The 22,629-nt window shown below is 45.0% G+C and overlaps 2 protein-coding genes across 14 annotated transcripts in view; one reads left to right on the forward strand and one right to left on the reverse strand.

Annotated features, from left to right (window-relative positions):
* Positions 1 to 11,709, reverse strand: part of MTMR3 (myotubularin related protein 3) — an 86,896-nt gene extending 75,187 nt beyond the window's left edge. For 2 of the 4 annotated variants that reach the window (XM_049804092.1, XM_049804089.1), the window contains exon 1: positions 10,515 to 10,606. In XM_049804092.1, the coding sequence (XP_049660049.1) occupies positions 10,515 to 10,591 (77 nt within the window). In that variant the 5' untranslated portion in view covers positions 10,592 to 10,606. Of the gene's footprint in view, positions 1 to 10,514; positions 10,607 to 10,765; positions 10,810 to 11,549 lie in introns of those variants that run through there. The other 2 variants (XM_049804093.1, XM_049804094.1) reach the window with 2 other exon arrangements.
* A 104-nt stretch (positions 11,710 to 11,813) lies between these two features.
* ASCC2 (activating signal cointegrator 1 complex subunit 2) overlaps positions 11,814 to 22,629 on the forward strand; it is a 40,251-nt gene continuing 29,435 nt past the window's right edge. For 3 of the 10 annotated variants that reach the window (XR_007506595.1, XM_049804112.1, XM_049804113.1), the window contains exon 1: positions 21,368 to 22,575. Coding sequence is in view for 3 of the 10 variants with exons in the window: in XM_049804112.1 (XP_049660069.1) it covers positions 22,493 to 22,575 (83 nt within the window). In the remaining 7 variants the exon portion in view is untranslated. Of the gene's footprint in view, positions 11,912 to 14,449; positions 14,529 to 16,624; positions 16,640 to 20,051; positions 20,141 to 20,360; positions 20,415 to 21,367; positions 22,576 to 22,629 lie in introns of those variants that run through there. The other 7 variants (XM_049804120.1, XM_049804117.1, XM_049804121.1 and 4 more) reach the window with 7 other exon arrangements.

Raw genomic sequence — 22,629 nt, forward strand, 5'->3', positions numbered from 1 at the left:
AAGTTTACTGTTCATCAATTCATGAAAGTTCAAAAGCTGACTTTTTACAAGCAGTAAAAAACCCCAGCTGGCTACATCTGCAACTGCACCACAAACGTGCTTCACAGCAACATCTTCAGACTCCTAAAAATCTTTCCAGCAATAAAGCCACCAAGACTCACCAACCTACCTGAACAGACTTGAGTGTTCTCTGCACCTGCAGAAGCAACTATCGTGCTCCAAACCCAGCCTGGAAATTCAAACTAGCTCTAGGAATTCTTTAATTGTCTTGGCAAGAGTCAGTATAAGAACTGTGGAGTTTAAGCCCATAAATTAGTTTTTGGAGGGTTTTTTGGCATTAGGCCTTTCTTTAAACTGTAAGCTTAACCAGATTCTCCCCAGCCCACTTGCTAATATGGTAATTCTTGCACAAAAAACTTAAGTCCCTTCTTGCCCTTTCCATGATACAAGTCACTTAAGATCAACTTCTTTTGACAAGGCATGTTTTAACTTATCACTCCTTGCCTTTAATAAGTGAAGTCAGTTTAGCTGACTAACAAATGTTATGGGATCTGCAGTAAATTTTTAGAAAAATTGTTTCTTAACCAGTACACTACTTTGTCTGCTGGGATTGACACATGGTAGCAAGTATTTATGATAAGACTAAAAACTGAATTTTGTCGGAAGAACCAGAAAAACCAGTAACAGTTATAAATACTTAGAAATTGAAAGGAGATGAGGTAGATTAAACCATATTGCAATTTTGGGGCTCTTGAAATACATTCCAGTACATGGGGCTTAGCCCTACTAGGTCTCTAATTTGAATGACAAACAATTTGTGTCTAGGAGCAAGAAGTATGCTAGAAGCAGTAAAGGAACTGCATTCAGCAAGGGCTAGCCAGATAATCACTACCTGTGTGAGTAGTGGTCCAGTCTCAGGCAGTTGTACATACTGCTAAGACACATTTAAGAAAGCTGGACAATAACTGGAAATAATAATGTTTAGGAAAATAAGCCACAGGATACAGCAGGATGCAACTTGCTCTTCAGTGAGCTACCAAACTGCTTCCTTCCCAACCAGAACAAATCAAGTTGACTTATGCAAGTAGAAAAGTCTTCATACCTTAGTGCTGAATGAGAACATGGCGGTCTAAGGAATGATGCAACAGCACTATTAATTTTAATAGGACTGCTCTCTGGGTGTGACCCTCAGAAAGGACAGGAGCACCCAAACTTGTACCTTATACAAACAGCTTATTAAAAAAATAGTCTTAAAAAATGAAAGCAAGAAATAGCTCTTATTGTCCTTGTGACACCGATCTTAGACTTGCCAAATCAAGCAAAATCCTTTCATCCTTTGTCCACAACTCCCCAGGCTGACTCCTCCACATGAACACCACACCCACCCAGTTCAGGCATCAGCCAGTGCAGTGACAGTAATGAACCTAACCACCCTTTGCAGGTGAGCATCATATCAAGCAGGTTTCAAAATTGCTTCCTACTCCAAGTTGATTACAACAGCAGATTTGACATTGATTTTTCCTCTAGTGAATTACTAAAGAATTCTCATCCCTAGACCCTTCCACTGTGAGGTTAACACCAGCCTTTCAAGAGTTCACAGGAAGAAGTGCCTATGCAATAAAAATATTGCAGAGGAGTTAGAATGACCTAGCAATTGAAAGCTAGACAGCTCTTAAACCAGCCTACCAGTCAACACTTGAGAAGCAAAAGATAATTTGCCTGGAGTAACGAGCTAAGTATAGAGCCACCACAATTAGAGCTCCCCAATTATTTTTGCATTTCTTTCGATGCAAGTGAAACAGCTTGGGAAGAAGCAGGCTTCAGCTGCTGGTAGAATCAGTTACTGAAGCTACTCCAAGCAAAGCAACAGTGATCTTCTGCTTAACATACCAAATTCTGCAAAAGCAGCACCAGGAGTCAAGATCAGCATCTTCTAAGTCACTGGAGGTTTTTTACCATCCTCAGTTCATTACCATATTTCAGCGTTTTAGGGAATCCTATTCTATTTCAGAAAACCCCAACAACATACTCATCTTGTCTAGTCTTCTCACTAGATCAGTGTTTAGCAGTTACCCACATCAAGTATCAGCATTCATCCTTTCATTTAAATGCTAAAATTCCAGTTTGACATGTGGAAGACATTTTGGTTCCAACTACCAAAACCTGCAGAACTGGGGGGGGGGGGGGGCAACATGACAGTGACCAGGCATGTTGGTACCATTATGCAGCTATCCAGGAAGCTACTATTTTCTGAAGTTATCTGTTATTAAACATTTATTCTTTTACTTTAACAAGGGTTTATGAGTATTACTTATACTGCTGTATATCCACTGATGTCCCATATGGTCAGATTCTGAAAGGACTCCTCATGATTAGCTGTACCACCACAGTTCTCCCGCAAGGAAGTTTCCATACAAATACCCTAATACATGGTTTGAGCATTTGGAAGTATACTGACCATATCAGTATACTGTTGGTATATTGAGGTTGTGGTCCTTTTTATCATGAACTAGGAGTTTTAGAGCAGAAATCTGATCTCCTTACTTAGAAGTCTAACTGACCAGATGCTTCCCCTTGGTTTTGCCAGAACATGACCCAGCAACAAAATATTAAACACTTAAGACATGGAGCTCCAAAACTGAAAATTTCCATGCGGTTTCTCTCTGCAGTCCCAATTTACTCATCTGTTATGTACAGGGATGCTCTGCACCAGTGAAGTACACTAACCAAACACCTCCAAATCATGTGATACTCATGCTTGAGTCTGAAGGGATTAAGAGATTCCAGTCCAGAGTAAAAGAAAACAAGCAAGCTATTGTATTCTGTATTAGAAAACAACTATGCCTTGACCATAATCCATGAGCCAAACCTACAAGGAAAGCCTAGCAGACCTCAAAATATTTCACTTGTTCCATCTTCCTCCTTTTTCCTTAGAGAATTCAGATTTTCCCAAAGTGCAAAAAGGTGCATTCTTTTGGAAGTTACTCAAAGAAAGGTTCACTGAACATAGACAAAGATGATAATTTAATTATAATGGGTATCCAACCAGAATATAATGCCCTGTTCACAGCAAATTCCTGCTACCAGCAGTGAGAGAAAATTAAGAATCTGAATTCTCAAATGTACTCATGACTAGTATGTCCACCAATCACCATACAATTGAAGAACAGGAATGCTTAATTGTAAAGATGAACACTAGTTTGATAAAGATTAGTCATTAATTTGATGAAAAGCTTATCCACTCTTAAAAAACATGCACAGTGCTTAGATGGAAAGAAGTAAAAGGTCTGCAGGCAGAGGCAATAAACTTGCAAGTTTACATTAAGTACACTTCACTTGCTTTCAGCTTCCATTTATTAAAGGAAAAATCATCAAAATAACCTAGAAATGCAACCTGCTTAGAAACTTTGGTCAGGTTTCTTGGATCAAAAGTTCAACAATGCCTACATTACACTAACATATCTGTTCTCAGAAGTGAAAAAAAGAAATTCAGGAAAACTCAAATAGAACAATAAAATCAAAGCTATCAGCTCACAACACTTACAAAAGGTGTTTCTACTCTAGTCAGGCCACAGCAAACTTCAATTGCAGAGTGGATAGAATAATGTCCTCACATTTAATTTTCAAGCAAAGCTGTCCTGCAATATGGCAGGTGAGTTTTCTTCTCATAGCCTCTCCTTTTGGCTCATCTGTTCTTTGTCAGGAGATAGGCAAGTATTTTAAAAGCCTGAACTTACAGAGAACCAACAGAACAGTAAAAGTCAGCTTTGATAACAGTAGTTTTGAAAGTCAGAAGACACTGAAGGCTGCAGGCAAGTAAAACTGAGGACAGTTCTCAGCTGCAACAAATCCAGAACTAGGTCTGAAAAGGTCTCAGAGCAAGCGCCCTATCAAGGATGCAACAAACAGTATAATTACAAACAGAACTTCACAGCATCTCATTTTATCTCAGGTTTAAGTTTCAATGATAGCAACTACAAGCTTACAGATAGCAATGCAGTAAGTAAAGCTTTCACAGGTACACATTTAGGTCAATTACAGCTACAAGAGATGAAATCAGACAGCCACAGCAACTAGCTTACTCCCTTTCCTGATCTACTTGCAGAGAAACAAGGAGAATGAGGCTGCTGGTCCCCTTCTAACTACCAGATAGGAAATTCCAGGGAAACATTTTCTACCAATCCCAAACCTAGCTGCAACCACTTCCACGAGCAGCTTAGGTCTTTAACATTTTGAAAGTATGTAGTGATAGCATAAGAGTGGTAATCCAGAGCTTAATACTAGACCAACTACTAGACCAGAGCATTCTAACACCTTCTGTACAACAAGATCAAGGTTTCACTTCAGAAGTACTGGAACTTATCTCACCCATGTAACATCTACTGTAAGATGTTAAAGGTATTAAGACTCCACAGTCAAACCGTTCCAGTGTTATAGTAGGTGCAGATAAATTGCTCCTAATCTCCCTGGGTACTCAGTCTTTGTTATAATTTCTTTAATTCAGCCTTTGCATTCACTCAACTCTTCAATATTTTCAACTACAATTTCTAGCAACTAAATAACTGAACTCAAAACTCTAGTAGTCTACCCTTGACCTATGAGGTGCTAGACTCTACATGATAAAGACTCAAGGAAAGATCTGATTTTCCATCTATTTTCCGAAATCATGCCACCAGCTGCACAGCAACCCCCCAAAAAAAATCCTACTTGCACAGAACAGTCAAACCACAGAGAAACTGAGGAGTCATACTCACAGGACTTGGAAGGCTTATGATCCACATCACCCCTACATAAAAGGCTGCTCACAGGAGTGAGCTGGGGAGATAGCAAATGCAACATGCCCTGCAGGCAAGTCCTGCCTTTGCTTCACTCTCCCAGGGTAGTTAGAAAGCCAACCAAGCGCATCTTGTCTTCACAGACACGATTTCCACCTACGCCTTTCAGCATGCAGACAGACATTTCTGTCCTCTCCTGACACAGGTGGCTGGGAGCAGTTTCCCCCAGGCACTTCCACAAGTGGAGAAAGCAGCACTAGAGAAAACAGTCTCATTCTGTCAAGAGCCTGCCCTTTCCCAGTCAATATAGGAGTCAAAACCTTCTTGTAAAGGCATAGGGAAAGAGCAACTATTTTTACGTCTTCCTGAAGCTCTGTCCTTTCAGGTAACACTACAGAATTAATGCTTTGATTATAACCCTAGTTTCCAGTCCCAAAGTTGGAGAAGCAAATGAGGCCCACAAAAGGGCAACAGAAAACTGTTCTAGCAGTGTTTCTATAAATAATGTCTATACCAGTGCATAAATCTCTGGTATTGGAAAGAAAAACTACAAAAACTTAATTACAGCAATGCAGCAGACTTCCTCCACAAATTCAACTTGATGTGCATTACTTCCCCCCCCATACTGACTATATATTCTAGGAACTAAACCTTGTAGAGTACCAGAACAGGCAAAAATACTTAAAGAGACTATTAGACCTGCATAAACAGGAGACCTTATCATACAGACCGGCACCCTAGCTGAAGATCTCTATTTCAAGCTATTTTGTTTTCAGAAATCTCAGTTAAAGCATGATGTATAGCTTTTCACTGGTTTTCCCTGATGAATATCTTTCCACGCTCTTAAAATAGGCTAAGAAAGGCCACAAACATGAGAGCCTTCAGTAGAATTCTTATCCATGGGGACAGTATACTCGCAGCACGGGAGAAGCACAACATTTGACAATGTTGTTTCTTTGAAAAGCAAGAAGCTGAGATTATAGTGAAGGTCTTTTCCAATTCTTCTCCAGTAAGAGCTAAACAATGGAGGACCCGAGAAGGTAGATCCTGTACATCTGCTAGAGATAGTTCCAGTAAAGAATAACTTTAGTTCTGAAATTAAACCAAGACAAAAAAAAGCTCAATATATCCAACAGTCCCCAAGTATGTTCAGCCTTGAGTCTACAAGGTGCCTGCAGCTGTAGATCAATGCACCTGTAGAATTGCTCCAGCTCAAGAAACCAAGTACCTAAATCCTGCTTCTACCTCATGAGATCCAATAGGTATGCTGATCGGCCCAAGCCTTCTCAGGGACCCAATACAGCAAGCAGAAAAGCACATTTAAATTGATTCTTCTTGCAACCAAGTTAAGATGCTATCACAGTTTCTTATTTGAAAGCTCTGCCAGAAGATAAAAAAAGACAGTACTATAAGAGCTTTGACATTCATGTGCTTGCCCATGAGGAGCTTTCTAGCTCTCCTCACACTGAAGGCTTCCACTTATGCTCCCCAGAAGTACATACCAACCACACTAGAGGAGATTCTGTGGAGAAGCCCTACCCAACCCTATGGAAACTGTCACTCTGCAAAAAATGCAGGAGTGATTGGACTAAAATCAAACGGAGGGGAGCACAGAACATACAACTTGAGATCAACATACACAACAGGAAGGAAAGAGAGTTAAATATTGAAGCTTGAGTATCAAAACACAGATCTTTCCTATATGGATATTCACTGTCTTCTAGGCCATCTTCTCAAAGTTCAGAGGCTCATGGCAGCCTGCCTTGCCATCTAGTCTCAGTAGTTCAAACATTCGAACATACTGTGTTACAGCTCTCACTATAAAGAACACACCCCATCAGGGTGGGCGGTTTGTTCTGACTGCCCTTCCAAAAGCCCAGCTCTTCCTAAGTAGCCAGGGTCTATAGGTGACAGGATAATTTTCCAAGCTAAACTCAGGCTTCGCAGCTACCACTAATTCTAATGCTTCTCAAGATACATAATAGCTAAAAACCCTGAAGATGACTACCACCATGCCATTCATACACTGGAGAATAACCTGATGAAGAACCGGCATCACAAAAGTCAGTAAAAGCATCAGCTAGATCAGTATCTCAGATGAAAGCCATCAGCGGCATACCCAACTTCATTTTCATTGTGGCTCGTCAGTCCATCACAATGAACACTGAAAATGACAGTGAGATATGCTGAGCAAGGCAAAAGACAACTTGCTTTGCTTTTCACCTATAGTACTTCTCTAAGGCTTGGTTTCTTTGATGTTCTGTCCTCTTTCAACTAACACTGAACTGCAAAGTTCTATTTTAAAGTATTTGCAATTCAGTATTTTTAATTTCTCTAAAGGGGTTTAATTCTACTTAAGATCTATCAGCATGTGTTACTGAGGACACATTTTATTACCAGCATGACTGGTCGCTTGTACAACAGCCTGCCCCCAAGCCGCCCTATTAATGCTGCTTTACAGCTTTTCACTTCATTCCTAGCTGAGAGGAAAAATAACAGACTAATTTCTCTAAAATTAAGTTCCACCAGAATCTTGTTCAAAGTATTACCTTTTCCAGAAGTGGTAATACTTCAATACAGCACCTTGTGCAAGTTTAGCTGCAATATCAGTTAACAAAGGCCATCCAGCTTCAAGTCTTCTGAAATCCAAGCCTCCCAAGCAAGGGCAAGAACCACCTATTTAGGCAGTCTTTTTGAGAGTTTGAAGGGGGTTTTTTTCCCCCCTTATCAGAGTCCAGAAGGCTTCCACCACCTACATGGTGACTATTACAATGTTACTAGTTGCCTCACACATATACACACACAAATTTCAGAAAAACTTCAACCTGGATCATACCAAGCTTACTTTGTTGCAACTGTTTTCAGCATTAACACCTGTAAGGAGGAACAATGCTTCTGAAGTATTCAGTTGCCTGCCAGCAAGACCTACAGAGCATACCTCCAGTTAACAGCTTAACTTGCAGTCACATTCACATGTCAACCCAACTGCTACTGCTTTCTAAACTTTTGATTAAGAGTCTGAGTCAGAGGTGTTTCAGAATATGAACCAAAGCTAGGAATCAGCAATTGTACTTTAAATTAAGCCTTTAAAAACAGTGCTTTTCGATGGACATCAATGACTCCAGAAATAGCTTATCCATTTCAATTAACATTCCAGAAAGGCGTCTGCTTTGCTCTTCCTCTCTAGCTCACTTTGCATGGTGTGGCACCGCAGTTCCAAGCCTCACTCCTCGGCGCATATCACTACTTACTGAATGTGAACAGAGCATCTCTAGCTCAGAGCAACACAATCCAGACACTTCATAACAGACCAAAGGTGAAAGATACCACTGGTTTCAACAAGGCAATGCCACACTTCTCCCCTGCTACTACAGGCTGTTCTTCCCTCTAGTTCACATCAGCAGGGACTGACTTGAGGCCTTATGGGATAAAACATTACCTCCCTGAATCACTACAGCCAGTTGGTGTTCACCTCCCTTACACCACTACCAGAAACTATTAATCAGACAAGGGGAAGAACAGGTCTGGGCTACTCATGCTCTAGCTTACAATTAGATTTCTGTGTTATCAAGTACATTCTGTAAGTCCTTCTCAACTGCTCACCCCAAGGCAAGGGGACAAAGTCTTGGCTGTTTCAGTTATCAACTACATTCCGAATAAGGACAGTTGACACCAGATGATGTAGTTTGTGATCTTTGCCCATCCCACAAGCAGCAGACACAAGAACCTGGCATGCATGCAAGTCCATACAGCAGTCTGGATACAGCAATCCTGCACCGTTCAGGATTAATGCATCCAAGGTAGAAGTTGTGATGCATTAGGAGTTGAAGTCTTCAGTTCCTTACTGAACAGAGCAAGCCTCAGTACAAAGTCAGTATTTCAAATTCCTGAATTAGCACTAACTTCACTTTTAGGTCTTTCATGTAAGACACTCAAACACCCTGAAATGCTGAAGCACCACAAAGATAAAGAAATAGTTATCTTTTAACAATCCAGTTAATTCACAAGAATTACAGCATGAATTGAGTGCTAGGCATGTTCCTAAAGTTTTCCTGACAGCACTGGGAAGTTATGGCACCAATATCTAGAAGAGCGATAGAATTACAAATCACGAAGCTCATTTCTCAGAGTTAAAACACATATGGGATTTAAAAGGCAGTTTTTTACACCACCAGCTACTCAAGCTAGAGACAAACGCAGAACAGTTGCATGTTATGGCTTAGACAATTTAGCACTTAGAAGCTCATTTTGAAAGAAACATAACTTATACTACTTCGATTCAGCCAATGAAAGCAACTATGAAACAAGTGCATATTTAATTACCTGGACTTGTCATTCTAGCTTACAATATTTGATAAGCACTAATGCACTATTTGGAGTCACATGTTCTGGAAGACACCACCAGTATCAAGTAGAAGAGTCCTATCTCATTATATCCGGTTACACATCCCAATAGGAAGCTTCCACAGCAGGAACAGCCATCACATCCCTTTGACCTCTGCAGATGAAAAGATCTCAAAACTTTGTGCCAGACGCTAACCCAGTTCCTCCGATTCACTCCATGGAGACAATTCCTTCTTCCTTGCTACAGCAGCCTTGTCAGGCTTCTGCCTGCTACTCCAGCAGCCTAACAATACCCTCCTCCTTAAGTTACTCCTTTTTTACGGGTTAATTGCCAGCAAAGTACTGCATAGCCACATTCCTCCTACTCTTGAAAGGCTGTGAACATACTTCTCTCCACCATCCTGGGTTGCATGTAGGTGGAATAAGATCTGAGATAAAATATTGTATCCTCTATCTTCAGAAGCTTGTGCATGCTCCATTTCCATCTCCCCCAGCTATAGATGGCCATTTTTATTAAAAAAACATGAGAGCTTATCAAGCTGACCTATTCCACCTACTTGGTATTATTTGTGGTTTGCATAGGATATTACTTAAGCAGGCTGACATTGGTATTTTAATAATTTCTAGCACAGACAGTTATTGTAATGGATATTAACAGTATCCTAGATAGGTACCTACAGCACTGCCAGCAAGAGAACTAAGCTTCATTCTATAATTTGAAGCAGGACAAGAGCACCTTTTTGTGGAAATGCTCAAAAAAACCACCACTGCTCAACTTTACTGTTTCTGCACACTTACCCCTCCCCAAACTCCGAAGAGGCACACAAACACTTGTCACTAAACCACTTTAGAATCCCATGCCCCGCCTTTACTTATCTGCAGAAAGTTTCAACACTTAAGAGTTCGCAGTATTTCCTGTACTACGAAAGAAGGCACTTTTTCTATCTTCCAAAACCACTGCGATCAGTAACAGCTGAAGCAATGGAGATATCAGATGTCAGCCTTCTCCCCTCAGGTTATCTGCAAGCACTCCTTCGTAAAAACTCCCTTCACCTCCACCAAAAAAGTTAATTTTCAAATACTACAGCACATGCTTCAATAACAGAAAAAAAGGCACCTCAGCCTTTTACCTAAAGCTTAGAGCATGACAGGTAACACAAGACACCTGCCATAGTTCCTCCAGTCACACTACCATCCCTTCCCAATGGACTCACCGAGGCACTTAAACATGTCTTTACATTCAACATAAAGCCAAGCCGTATCACTACACTCAGCACTACCTGACATGATTCACTAGACAAACTCTTTTATTCTAAGAGAAAGCCTCACTGCACATGGTTACAGGGGCTCATCACACAAGAGAACAAACAGGTGAAGCACACAGGAGAACAGTACCTATCAGACTTGAAGTCTGCAAGAGCTACAAGCTCATACCCAGCCTTCCCCCCCACCCCCGTGAGGGAAGTGTGCATGAAAAGGAAAGAAATCGGTTTCCTGTACGGAGAGATGTGAAGGAACACGAGGTCTCATCTGCTGCTAAAACAACATTCCCTAAAAGAATGAACAGAAAAGGGAACAGCTTCAAGGCAAAAGCTTAAACACCACGTCAGGGGGGAACAGGGCGGGGGAGGCGAAACACTACTTACCAGAGAAGGGCAACATCTGCTCAGATCCCATCAAAAGAACAGGACTGTTAAAGAGGAACACGGGGAAGAGGCACAATTAAAGCCCCAAAACTACACAAACGAAAAGCCTTAACAAGTCACGCTTATAAAAGGAACGGGAACGCCGGCCCCGCGCACAAGGACAGCTGAACACAACTGACACCCCGGCCAAAGCGGCAGGAGAAGCCGAGGACGGGACCACGGCTGCCAGCGCCATGAGGCGATCCCTCAGCCGGGCTGTAGTACACGGGCCACAGGGAGACAGCCACCCCCGCGGGACGGGCAGGGAGGCGGCTGGCGGCAGGTGAGGCCCGCAGGCCACGGACGCCAGCAGCGGCCGGGCGAGGGAGAAGAGGGGAGCCCACCTTCCCCCGGCAAGCCCAAGCCCCGCAGCGAAGGGACGCGCCGTCACCCCGCGGCAGGCTCCGAGGTCGCGCCGCCGCCCGGGACGGCATCCCTGCCCGCCCGGGGAGGAGGAGGCCGCCGCCGCCGCCACCCCCGGCCGCGGTACCGGGCGAGCCTCTCAGCCCACCGCCTCCTCCCGCGGCGCCGGTCCCGGCCGAGCAAAGCGGAGCAGAAGGAGCCGGCGCCGGGTCCCCGCCGCTGCCCCGCGGGCCGAGGGGGCGTGCCGGGCCGCGGCCCCACAGCTGACAGCCCGGCCGCCCTCCTCCAGGCCCCGGCCCGGCAGGCCGCCCCCCCCCCCCTCCTCCACAAGACACCGGGCGAGCCCGGACGGCTCCCCCCCACCCCCCCGCCGGCTCCTTACCGCGGGGCAGGGCATGGCGCGGTGCCCCCACACCCCCTCCCGGGGCGCGGCCGCCTGCCTGGGCCGGGGTCGCTGGGCTCCTGGCTGCCTCCGCCGCCTCTCACTGCCACAACAACATGGCGGCCGCACGGGACGCGGGCACGGCGGGGCCGGGCGGGCGGGCGCGCGCGCCCGACCCCCCCTCCTCCTCCGAGGGGCGGGGCCTGGCGCGCGCCGTTCCCGCCTTCTCTCCCCTCCCCGCTCTGAGGGGAAGGTCGCGGCGGGCGGCGCCGATCGCCCCAGGGCTCCCCGTCCCCTCAGGAGGCGGCCGGCCAGAGCCGCGGTCCATTCCCCAGAGCCAGGCAGCCGCTCTCCCTCAGCCGGTGAGGCTGACTCGCCCCTTCCTCCTTTTATAACCCGGGGGGGGGGGGCGCTTAACCGCCGGCAGCTGGCTGAGGCCGGCCTTGGCCCGGCCCTCGGCAGCCCAGAGCCCTGCAGAGGCAGGAGGTGCGATGCGGTGGTGCCTCGGCCAACCTGTGAGGCAGGTAATAAATAGGTGCAGGTAATAAATAGGTGGAGGCGGGCTGGAGTTGGGTGTTGAGGGGAGCTCTGAGAGCCGAGGTCGGCCCAATCTCCACAGCATCTGCTAGCAGCAGGGCCTGCAGTCCCGGGGTCCTCCTCAGGAGCCTTGCAAAGCCCGTGCAGTTTCTGACTATAAAAGCCGCTCTTGCGCACGAGGTCTTGTGGCTGCTGCTTTCCTCCCTTGCTTTTGTGACATTCAGCTCAGCTGTAAGAACATGTGTGGCCCCATGCCATCAGTAGACGCACCATCCAAGCCACCCTGAGCAGCCTGCAGCTCCTAGAGCATGAGGTAATGGAGAGCAGGGAGCCAACACGAGGCATGAGAGCCAAAAAATACATGGAAATTGAGAGACAAGTGATAAAAGGGATATGAGCGTTAAATAACAGAAAGGCAAAAGAAAGCTTGAGAGGCAAATGGCAGCAGTGTCAGAGGTAGTAGGGCATGGTTGGCCGGAAGCATTGCAGTTTCCAGAATGAAGCTTTAACTAAGCCTTGTGCAATGGAGTTCCTTTTCAGTAGCAAGATTTATATCTGGGTTTTGCTGCAACTGTGACGGATCGTTAATGCTTTATTTTTATACATATCTTTAATTTACAATGCTGTATGTAGGTCAGGTTGTACTTTTGAGAAATATTTCCACCTGCTCCTCATGTTCGCCTTGATCTGAAATGAAATGCTGGCTTGCAAGTAACTATAAAATGCACTCCTAAATTATCCACAGGACTCTCCCTCTGAGTCCAAGGCTAGGCATTGTAACAGATGGACTTCGCTCTGTCATTAAGTCATGTTTAAGCTAGAAGTAGCATTAATGTTCAGAGAGAACAATACAAAATACAGGATCCCATGTCTTTAAACTCAGATATAAGCCACGCAGTGAGTTGTTTTATAGTTTCACTCCCTTGGTCAGGGACAGTAAACATTTGAAAGGAAGTTAATCAGCCCCTCTAAAGGGATTTTTTCCAACAACAAGCCATCATCTGAATGCAAATGTGATCTGAAAGTCAATATGTACCTTCAGAGGAACTTTGGAAGAAATACAGGTAACTGAAGGGAAAAACAGGATTCCTGGCCTGTTTATACCCAAAAGCAATGAAAAAATGTCCAGCCGGTATAGCTGTATCTGAAAGGGATGTGTGTTGACAGCATTAGCAAGCAGAATATGAATTTTGAAAAGTCCCTGTTAAATGGTTGCCTTTTGCAGTATGCCTGGACGGAGATCAAATGTGACCTACTTCAGGAAGCTGAATCCTGGAGACCCAGGGCTTTTGTACAGCAGAACCTGCTGGTTGCTCCTTCTGTTTTTTAAAGAGGGGGAACTAGCTGGAGTGCCATCACTGTGACAGGAAAAGCTGTGCGCTTCCAGCTGCTTATTTCAGTGACACAAATTGTCGTCTTTGGCATTATCTTTACCGATACGGTTGAACACATTGCATGGAGAGTTTCCATCTCTTGTGTTCTGAGTCTCTCCATTTCTTGTGTTCCAGTCTGTTTTTTAGTAAATATTACGTATGGCCCCATGTTAAATGACTTTTGCTTCTATTTTCTATGACGGTCAGGGCAAAGGATGATAACTAATGGGAATTATTTTATGGAAATGGAAATTACTGTACCCAAAGGGAGAGCAAGGCCTGTGAGAGCCTGACATTCAGCTCAGGGAATGAGGTGTTCCCAAGCCCACAGTTCTGACGGACCTGGAACATATCCTCACTCATCCAGTACAAAGTTTTTAATTTGTCAGGTCGAGGGCGGTAATGAATTACTGAGGAACTACTGAAGCACTAGTTGTTTTTAAGCAGGAGGAAGAAGAGCAATCCAGTCATTTAGATACCTGTTAGTCTGACCTCGTGGACATTAAAAGCTTAGAAAAACATGTAAAGGAAAAAGTAGTTGGGGACAGAAAATAAATAAAGTAGAAAATAAAGTAAAAATGTGACATAGCTTTACTAAAGATAGATTGCATTTAACTAAGATTATATCTTTGATAATTGTTTTCTAGGCAATGGCTGTACAATAGATTTAATTTAACTGGATTTAATAAGATATTAAACCCAATGCCATATGGCAAATGCATAGTTCATCTGCAGAGCTATTTGGTAGGGAAGGAGCTAGCTACAGACAGATAACAATAGTTTGGGTGGAAAGGTAGACCGTGAGGGTGGAGCTGAGCTCCTTAAGAAATGACTTGGAGACATATCAGCAGATTCAAAAATTTATTCAATAAATTAATGGAGAGCAGGTCTATAAAAAAATAGCTACATGGAAAAGGTAGGGAAGTCACCTCAAACGTACACCACCTGTGGATGCTCAGGGAGTACAAAGGGAAGAGAGGGCTCTGATGCTCTCTCAAAACAGCATCGCTGACTGCCCCTCTCGGAGATGGAGTGCTGGACCACAGGGACCACAGGCTGACCCAGCGAGGTATGTCTTACGTTCTTTTGATCTTGGACAATATTTTTCAGGCAGGTCTTGGAACAAAAGGTAGGAATGAGCTGATGGCATTTGCTGATGGCACGAAGTTGGGAGGCACCAGCAGTGCAGAGGGAATATCTGTACTGCTGGAAGAGTTGGATAACATTGAGTGCTGGCACATTGGAAATGGGATGAAATTTAATAGTGGAAAGTACAAGGTCATGCACTTGGGAAATACTAACAAGAATCTGCTGCAAGCTGGGAGCTCATCAGTTGGAAATGACAGAAGAAGAGAAAAATCTGGGTGTATTTGTTGATCTCAAGATGACGGCGAACTCCCAATATGAAGCAGCTCTGATGAAAAGCACGTATCAACTGAGATATTTCCAGGAGAATGGGAAAACGTTAATGACATTATACAAAGCTCTGCTGCAACCTTCTCTGGAATTGCACATGCAGCTCTGGTCCCTTTTAATCAAGGGAGACAAACTGAAAATGTGACTGGAGAATAATTACAGGGTAATCCTGATTTTTTTCTTCTGTAAGGATCTTGAAATAATTTGTTTAGCCAAAAAACTGAATGCTGAGAAGGGATACAGTTGTTCTCTATGAAACTTCAGGGAGTAAACACAGAAGTAAACACATCTCCCTTAAGAGCAAGGGTGATGTTAGTGTAAGAGAAAACAAGTATCCGATGGCCATGAAAGTCCAGGCTGAAACATGAGAACACCAGAGCTTCCAACAGCTCCTGAGGCTCTGGGTCATCCTTCCCAGAGCTGCCTTACCCTGATGCAGTTGCCACCAACAGCTGAGAACTGACCCTAAAGACCCAACAAGTCCTTTCCAAACCTCTCTTACTGTTTGAGACACAGCTGCTGAGTTACTACTTGGCTTCTTCCAAAAAGAAAAAGGGTACCTGATGTGGTAAGATATTCTTCAGGCTGCAGTCGCAGCCCAGAGGTCATTCTTGTGATCCAAACAGCCAAACTCAGACTCTGTGGGCTGTTTCTGTTATGATGAAAAACTGATGGTAAGGTCAGACATGTCTTAAGAAGACCAAACACACCAAGTCCTGATTCTGTAAGAACCATCAGATCATGAAATGCAGGGTAGTTTCCTTTCTCAGGACTCCAAACTGGCTTCTTTGGCCAGTTTTCTACCCAAAAGCAGCTCTCTTCATCCTTTCTCTCCCATTTTGTATGTTTTTTCATATTTTACCTTACTTTGATGTCTTACTCATTTTATTTTTTTTTTATTTTTTTTTTTTTTTTACAAATGCCTGAACAGAATGCTGCACTTAGACCCATCTCTGATCATGGTATTTATACCGTGTTCCTCACTGTAGGTGCTTCCATTCTTTCTGCTCCTATCAAACAAGCAGTTATTTCATTGTTCCTTTAATCCACATGGCAGGTGGTGAAGACATGGGGGTGAGCATAGTGTGAGGCCACCCCTGATTAAAATGTGCCAGGTGAGAGGCACCCACTCTGTCAGTCATCCTGATGGGGCCCAAAAAACAGATGCTCAACTCATTCCCTTCAGAAATAAGTGAATGATTTGAAAATAATGAGATTTTTATTTCTTAGGTATCATTTTTGTCAGAACATTTTCCAGCAGACTCATTTTAGGATTTTTTGTCTTGTAGTAACCCTAATTTAAAACAAGTTGTACTATTAGTGACACTTTGCTGAAGGGAAGCTAGCACAATGAAGCTGTCTTGGCTATGGCTTCTCATCAAGATGATTATTACAGGTCTAATCAAATACGAAGATTTGGGGGACTGTGAGAACTTCACATTCAGTGGAACAGCTACAGTATTTTTGAGCAAATACTGAAAACGGCTTTGGGGACAGCATTTCCAGGTAGGAGCACTGCCGTCTGAGCCTGGCTCTGCAAGGACATGTGAGCTGCTTGGCATGTGAGAACCCATCTCAATCCAGCAGATCAGCCGGAGACTTACTATGCCCAACTGTGAAAGGCAGGACAGCACTTCGTTACAGAACTTTTACTGAACATACTAGTTCTGCTCGGGTTCATGCTCTGCGGATGATGGGTGACACCTTGTTTGTGCAAGGCATTTCTGTACTTGGAAGTAAAAGCTGAAGACATCAGTATTGAAGGTATGCCGGCAGTTCACTGTAGGCAGAATGTTTGGAAGTCTTGTTTTATGTCTGCTTACATTATTTTCTTATACTTAAAAAGACTAATAATCCATATTGTTTGCACAGTGAGCTAAAAGTACATAAAATGTTCAAAGCATTTTATGCTGAACATGTCCTTTCTTTGGAAAAGTTAATTGACACAACTTTAAGCTGTGTCATGTGCTATGTCACTAGAACAATGCTGCCTGAAAAATGCTTTTGATAATAAAGCATATATATTTTTCTAAATAAGCACACTTAAGATTGATCCTTCCTCCTGAAGTTGGATAGTTGTTATTATCCTAGTTGTTGCTATCCTATCATGCAAAAGAGAAACACCGGGCAGTGACAGGATAAGAAGCTGTCTGATCAGAGGAGCTGCTTCAAGTATCACTAAAAATGGTATTATTTTAACTGAATATCTTAAGTGATAATTCGTTACTGTAGAAATATGCTGGTAACCCGCTCAAGGACTGTGCCTGCTGTGGTGTGCAGGTATCAGAGGAGGGAGTTCCCACCCACAGGAACTTGCACCATTAAAGCTCTCAGAAGTTGAGCAACTCCTTCGTTCCACTGGCCAGGCGAACGGCGTACCCGCAGCCTCTAAAGAGAAAGAGGGAACTGGTGTTCTGCCCCTGCGCAGACACAATGCCATGCAGAGGATGAACTAAGAAATATCTTAGGCCATCCCTGGTGTCTTTTGTTAGTGACCAAAAGAAAAAATATCCTATGATGAGACTGTATGCTAAGAATATACTTAGAGGGAGTTAATTGGAGAACGATGGGAGATTGATAAAATAGTTAATAAATTATTGTAGGATCCACCAGGTCAATAGATTAATGAGAACACCTCTGTCTCTGCAACTATCAAGAACATGCTGTGGAAGGCTTTTAACTTCCATGAGTCCTTGATAAGCTAATGTATATATCATTCAGATAAAATGTAAAAAAGACAAAAATAGAGCTGGGTTGAAAAATTGCAAAGCCCAGGGCTATGCTGATTCATCATTATTACTGTAATTGCATTTCAGCTGCTTAGAAAACATAATGGCCAATTTCCACAACTTTGCAATTTAGTACTGTGGTTATGTCTTTTTTTAGATTACACCAACATATTCCTCTGGTCATTTCATAACTCTTTCATTCTATTTCTATTTTTTAAATGTGTTGAGAAGTGACAGTCCTTCAGGGTTTCCTGCGCCCTCAGACCTGCATGTAAACAGTGCACAGGCAGGCTGCTGTCTTTAAACCCTCTGCGATGTCCGCTTGGAGAAATAGAGGGGACAGCAGGTGTGCCTCGCCTGGTTCGCGTGCAGGGAAGAAGGTCACTTGGCCCGGTAACTGCTGAGACTGCTGTGCGAGTAGGGGAAAGACAGTGACTATCTTCTGTGACTGCACAGCAGATCTTCTAACCAGCCCCCAGGCTGTCATTTGGAACTTTCAGGCAGAATTTGAGAAAACGCAGGAACTGTGGAAACCTGGGTGCTGTTCAGGAAGCAGAATGCCATATTGTAGCATTTGTGACAGACCGACAAAGAAAACAGACTGACCTCTGACAGCACATTGCTGGATCTCTCCAGCGTTTCAATCCTCCCCTTGGTGCTTTTTGTGCTGCTTGAAATTAAAAGGCTGCTTTTGTGTCTTACTACTAGCCGAGTCAGGAGTGTCCTCACCACACAGAGTCAGGGAGATTATTGGTACCTATCTGTCAAAACGCTGACAGTGCTGCCAGAACGGAGGCACTCCTCCCCACCTTTGACTTGTGACATCTGATAATCTGCACCATTACATCCCGCACTGAACAGCTTCCTCCTGTCCATGAATCATACCAAAGAAGGATCCTGTTAACAAAAGCTCCTTTTCCAAAAGCTTTTATATGGAGAAGTTCTCCACTTCAAATCTGATCCAAAGCCTGCTTGCCCGGTAACTTCACGTGGCTCTGGATCAAACACTGAGAGAGGGATTTTTCAGCAGAGCTCAGCAGCCTGCGAGCTGTTTTTAATGCTTTGCCTTACCTGTGCAAGAGCGGCCAGCAGTTACCTTGTGCGGCTGGGATTGGAAGGTGTGATTAGCATGAAGATTTCGGATCTGACTTTTACTGTCGTGAGGTGTTAAAGGTCTCTGGCATGTTGTATAGAGGTGAATGGTTGCATTTTTTGTTTGCCAGGTCAAATTTACTTTGTACGAATAATGTGTATACGTATAATTATTCAATTTGGTTATACATGTGTAGCTAGTATCACCAATGTTTTGGGCAGAAGCTCCAACAGTTCACAGTGCTTCAGGAAATCAAATAGGTAATACATAATTGGTAAGGTTACCAAAAAAAAACCCACCCTAAAAAGAGGAATAGTGACTCAAAACAGCTTGATGACAGATTCAAAGCCCACTGAGTCACTTGGATTCTTGCCACCGCTGTTCTGAAGGAAGGTTGGCAAGGGAGGGGAAATCAACAGATGCCTTTGCAAGGGAATCGCGTTTCAGTTGCCAAATGTTATCCTCCGCTAAACAATCGGAGCAAACCTTGGATCTGACATCATTACTAGATTTTTGTTCTGGTAGGTTGTGTTGCACAGTGTGTCAGTGCTGGGGCTCCAGTCTGAGGGCCTGACTTGTGTAGCGATGTTTGAGAAATAGAAATAATAAATATTTCATTTAAAAAAAATCAGTAAATTCAAAAGGTACAGCAAAAGAATGGTGAAAACGGCAGGTTCTGGGCAACCTGCCACGACACGTAAAGTGCAAACCAGTAGTACCCTACCAGAGGTGAGAGCCTCTGCTGCCCTCCTGCTCGGAAGAACGTGTTGGCGTGTGAGTAGGGAAGCGTCCCCCGTGCACGCAGCTGGAAGGCGGGAAGTCGAAATTACCCACTGTCTGGCGTCTGCAAGGGCTTGGATTGAGGGATCGGGAGCTGGAACCTCGTTACGGCCCCAGCCCTAATTAGCCACATGACAGAGGGTATGGCGTGGTTTCCATTTTAGGCTATGTTGCCATTTAAACCCAGGCCCTGGTCTAACTTTAGGAGGACCCCAGTGGTCAAGGAAGGGAACCGAGACCCTTCACCTGGGAGCACCCCAATTAGTGTGTCCGCCCCCCCTGCATCCTGCTGTGCTCCCACAGGCTGGGGAGTGCAGGGGGTTTCCCTGTGCTGTGTCCTCATCTGCTCTTGATATTAATTATGCTTGGATTGATTGACAGAAATCACACTTGTCTTGATGCCAAAGCTGGGGGGGGGGGGGGGCGGTGAGGGACTGGGGGGGTTTGGCCCCCACGGGGGCCCTTTCCCGGGCTCCCTCCCGTCGTCTGCCACACCGGAGGGGTCCGTGGAATGACGTCACTACAGTCTCCCTTATAAAAACGGTGACGTATTGAACTACTGGTTTTCTTTCAGGGGAAGGACAGCTGCCTCGCAGACGGAGGGTTTCCGCCCCGCACGGGACGGCGTTAAGGACTGTTAGCTGTAACGACGGCCGCTGGAAGGTACCGCGGGCGGCAGGAGTGGGATTTGGGGCTTAAAACCGCCTCTTTGGTTCCCGCAGCACAACCGTGTCGGTTTAAACGCTCCGGTGCGGCCGGCTCCGGCCGAGGGGGAACTCGCCTCGCAGGGGCAGCGGGGCGGGCGGGCGGGCGGCGGGACCCGGCGCAGCGGGGCGGAGTGCCGCCAGGCCCCGCCCACTCAGGGCACTTCCGCTCAGCACCGGAAGAGCTGTTTGGCTGCGGAAGCGGGGTGCCGGCGGCGGGACGTGGCTGCTCGGTAACGGGGATTCGGGCACCGTGGCGGGGGCTGTGGGGTGGTGGCTGGGGTAGGGCGGCAGCGGCAGGGCCTGGAAGTACGTGGCTGCGGCTGGGCAGGGTGACGGGGCCCGGGCAGGGCCTGGTAAGGCGGGGGCAGGGTGGCGGCGGTGACTCAAAGGGGTGTCCGGAGCGACAGGGCTTGGCTTAAGTGGCAGTGGCTGGAGAGAGAGTGGCCGGGGCACGTTGTAGGGCTGTCAGAGCCGGGTCGAGATGGCAGGGTCTGGAGGGAGTCGCAGGGCCTGGGGCCGGTGGCAGCGGGTGCTGGGGTAGGGGATGGGGTAAGGGGGCTCAGGGCGGGGGCTGGAGGGGGTGTGCGGGGCTGTAGGAGGGCGGCTGGGCCTGGCGGGGGTGGCACTGGTGGCACACGGGGGAGGAGGGTGTGCAGGGAGGTGTGGGCAGAGGTCAGTTGGGTGCCTGGCTTGGGAAGGGGTGGGAGGTAGGGGTGGGTGCCTGCCGCTGGCTCACTAGAGGTCCTTGAGCTGCGGGAGCTGGGGGAAAATTAGGATTGGTGATGTCAAAGTAGGGAAAGGGGAAGAGAGGGCTGCAGGGGCCTCGGCTGACACTTTAGCAGTGCACCCAACGTACACCGCTGCTGTTAGCGAAGGTGCAGCGTGGCAGTCCTATTCTGCCAGCATCGCTGTGGTGGGTGCCTCGGTCTCAGCACATGGATGTCCCCTTGTCTGTGCGCCTGGGTGGATAGTAGGGAGTGCACTGCAGAGAACATTTCTGACGCTGTGAAAATGAGTTTCCCTGGCAAAAGTTTGGCTCATTGTATTCTTTGTCAGGGCTGTTTGGCTCTTATGCTGGGTGCCTGAAATCACAGGGTATGACAAATTAATCCTGTCTTTTGCTTTAGACGAAAGCTCTTGGCGGGGGGTGGGGTGGGGGGGGGTGGGGGCAGGGATGATTCTCTGTGTTGTGGATATTCCGTACTCAGGTTTATTCTCTTCTTCTGATGAATAAGCTTTTGACCAGGGAGCCTGTCTCTTCCAAGATGTTTTTGACTTGGACTGGAGATTTTGATGCTTGGCAGGCTTAAAAAGAGACACCTGACATTTTTTTCCTTCTTGCAAACACACACTTCTATGTGCAGTTTTCAGAATGACTCTAGAAATTTTAACAGCCAAATTAATTATATTATGAAAACTGAAAACCAGCTTGGCTTATTCTGCTGAAAAGTTGGTGTGTTGTGTCCTGTCTCCCCCCAAGGAAATTATCATAAAAAATTGAAAATGCTTTTGTCAATATTCTGATCGTGGTAGTCCCTTGGAAAGGTATAATTATTCTAAGTTTTCAAAGCTGTGCACATTGGCATTGTTCTACTGTATTTTATTTTTTTTATTTAATGTGTCAGATGACAATTCTTGCCTAAATCCATAGGTTTCAAATTCTCTGGAACTAAAAATGTTACCCTTTCACTTGCTGTCTAAACTGTGATATTGCTCCTGATTCAGTATTGTTCAGCTGTAGAGACACTTCTCTTGTTTTAATAGTTATTCTGCCCAGGCAATGTGAATGCAATTAAATATGCATATAAGGAGACTTGTGATCTTGGACCTTAACAAGAACATAACTTTTTAGTACCATTTTGCAGAAATCATAATACCATAAATCCCCCAAGAAATGAAAAGCTCTGTTAACCTGCAATTTTCATTTTTTGTTAATATATGAACTTTTTTTAACAATGCACATAACAACATACTTTCTTCTGAATTAATCTGTTTGACTTACATTTAATTTCAGGAAGTTAATTGAAATATTTCTGAGCCTAAAAATGCTGTTGAAGATTAAAATGTGTTTTTGTGAGCACGTGGGAATTGGCAGGGGAAAGGAAGGCTGTGTTTTTGTAGGCTCACCCTGTGTACCTTACCTGGATGAGTACTAAGTGATTCTGCCACGTAAGCACCAAAAATATTATTTTAATAGTATGTTGGCAGGACGTGCTTTGATTGCCTCTCCAGTTTATACTGTCAGGAAGCAGACTGCAAGCATTAAAAGAGACTGCAAAAGCAGAGACTTCAGCCCGACTCTTCGGGAATGAGATTTAAATATCAAGCTTCCATATTAAACAATGTCCCAAAATGCTTTTTGTTGTCCTGGAAGATACCTGTGGCCTCTCAGTAAGTGTCCTGGTTTTGGCTGCGATAGAGTTGATTTTGTTCCTGGTAGCTGGT

This window comes from Accipiter gentilis, chromosome 7 (genome assembly GCF_929443795.1).
Source record: "Accipiter gentilis chromosome 7, bAccGen1.1, whole genome shotgun sequence".
Taxonomy (NCBI): Eukaryota; Metazoa; Chordata; class Aves; order Accipitriformes; family Accipitridae; genus Astur; species Astur gentilis.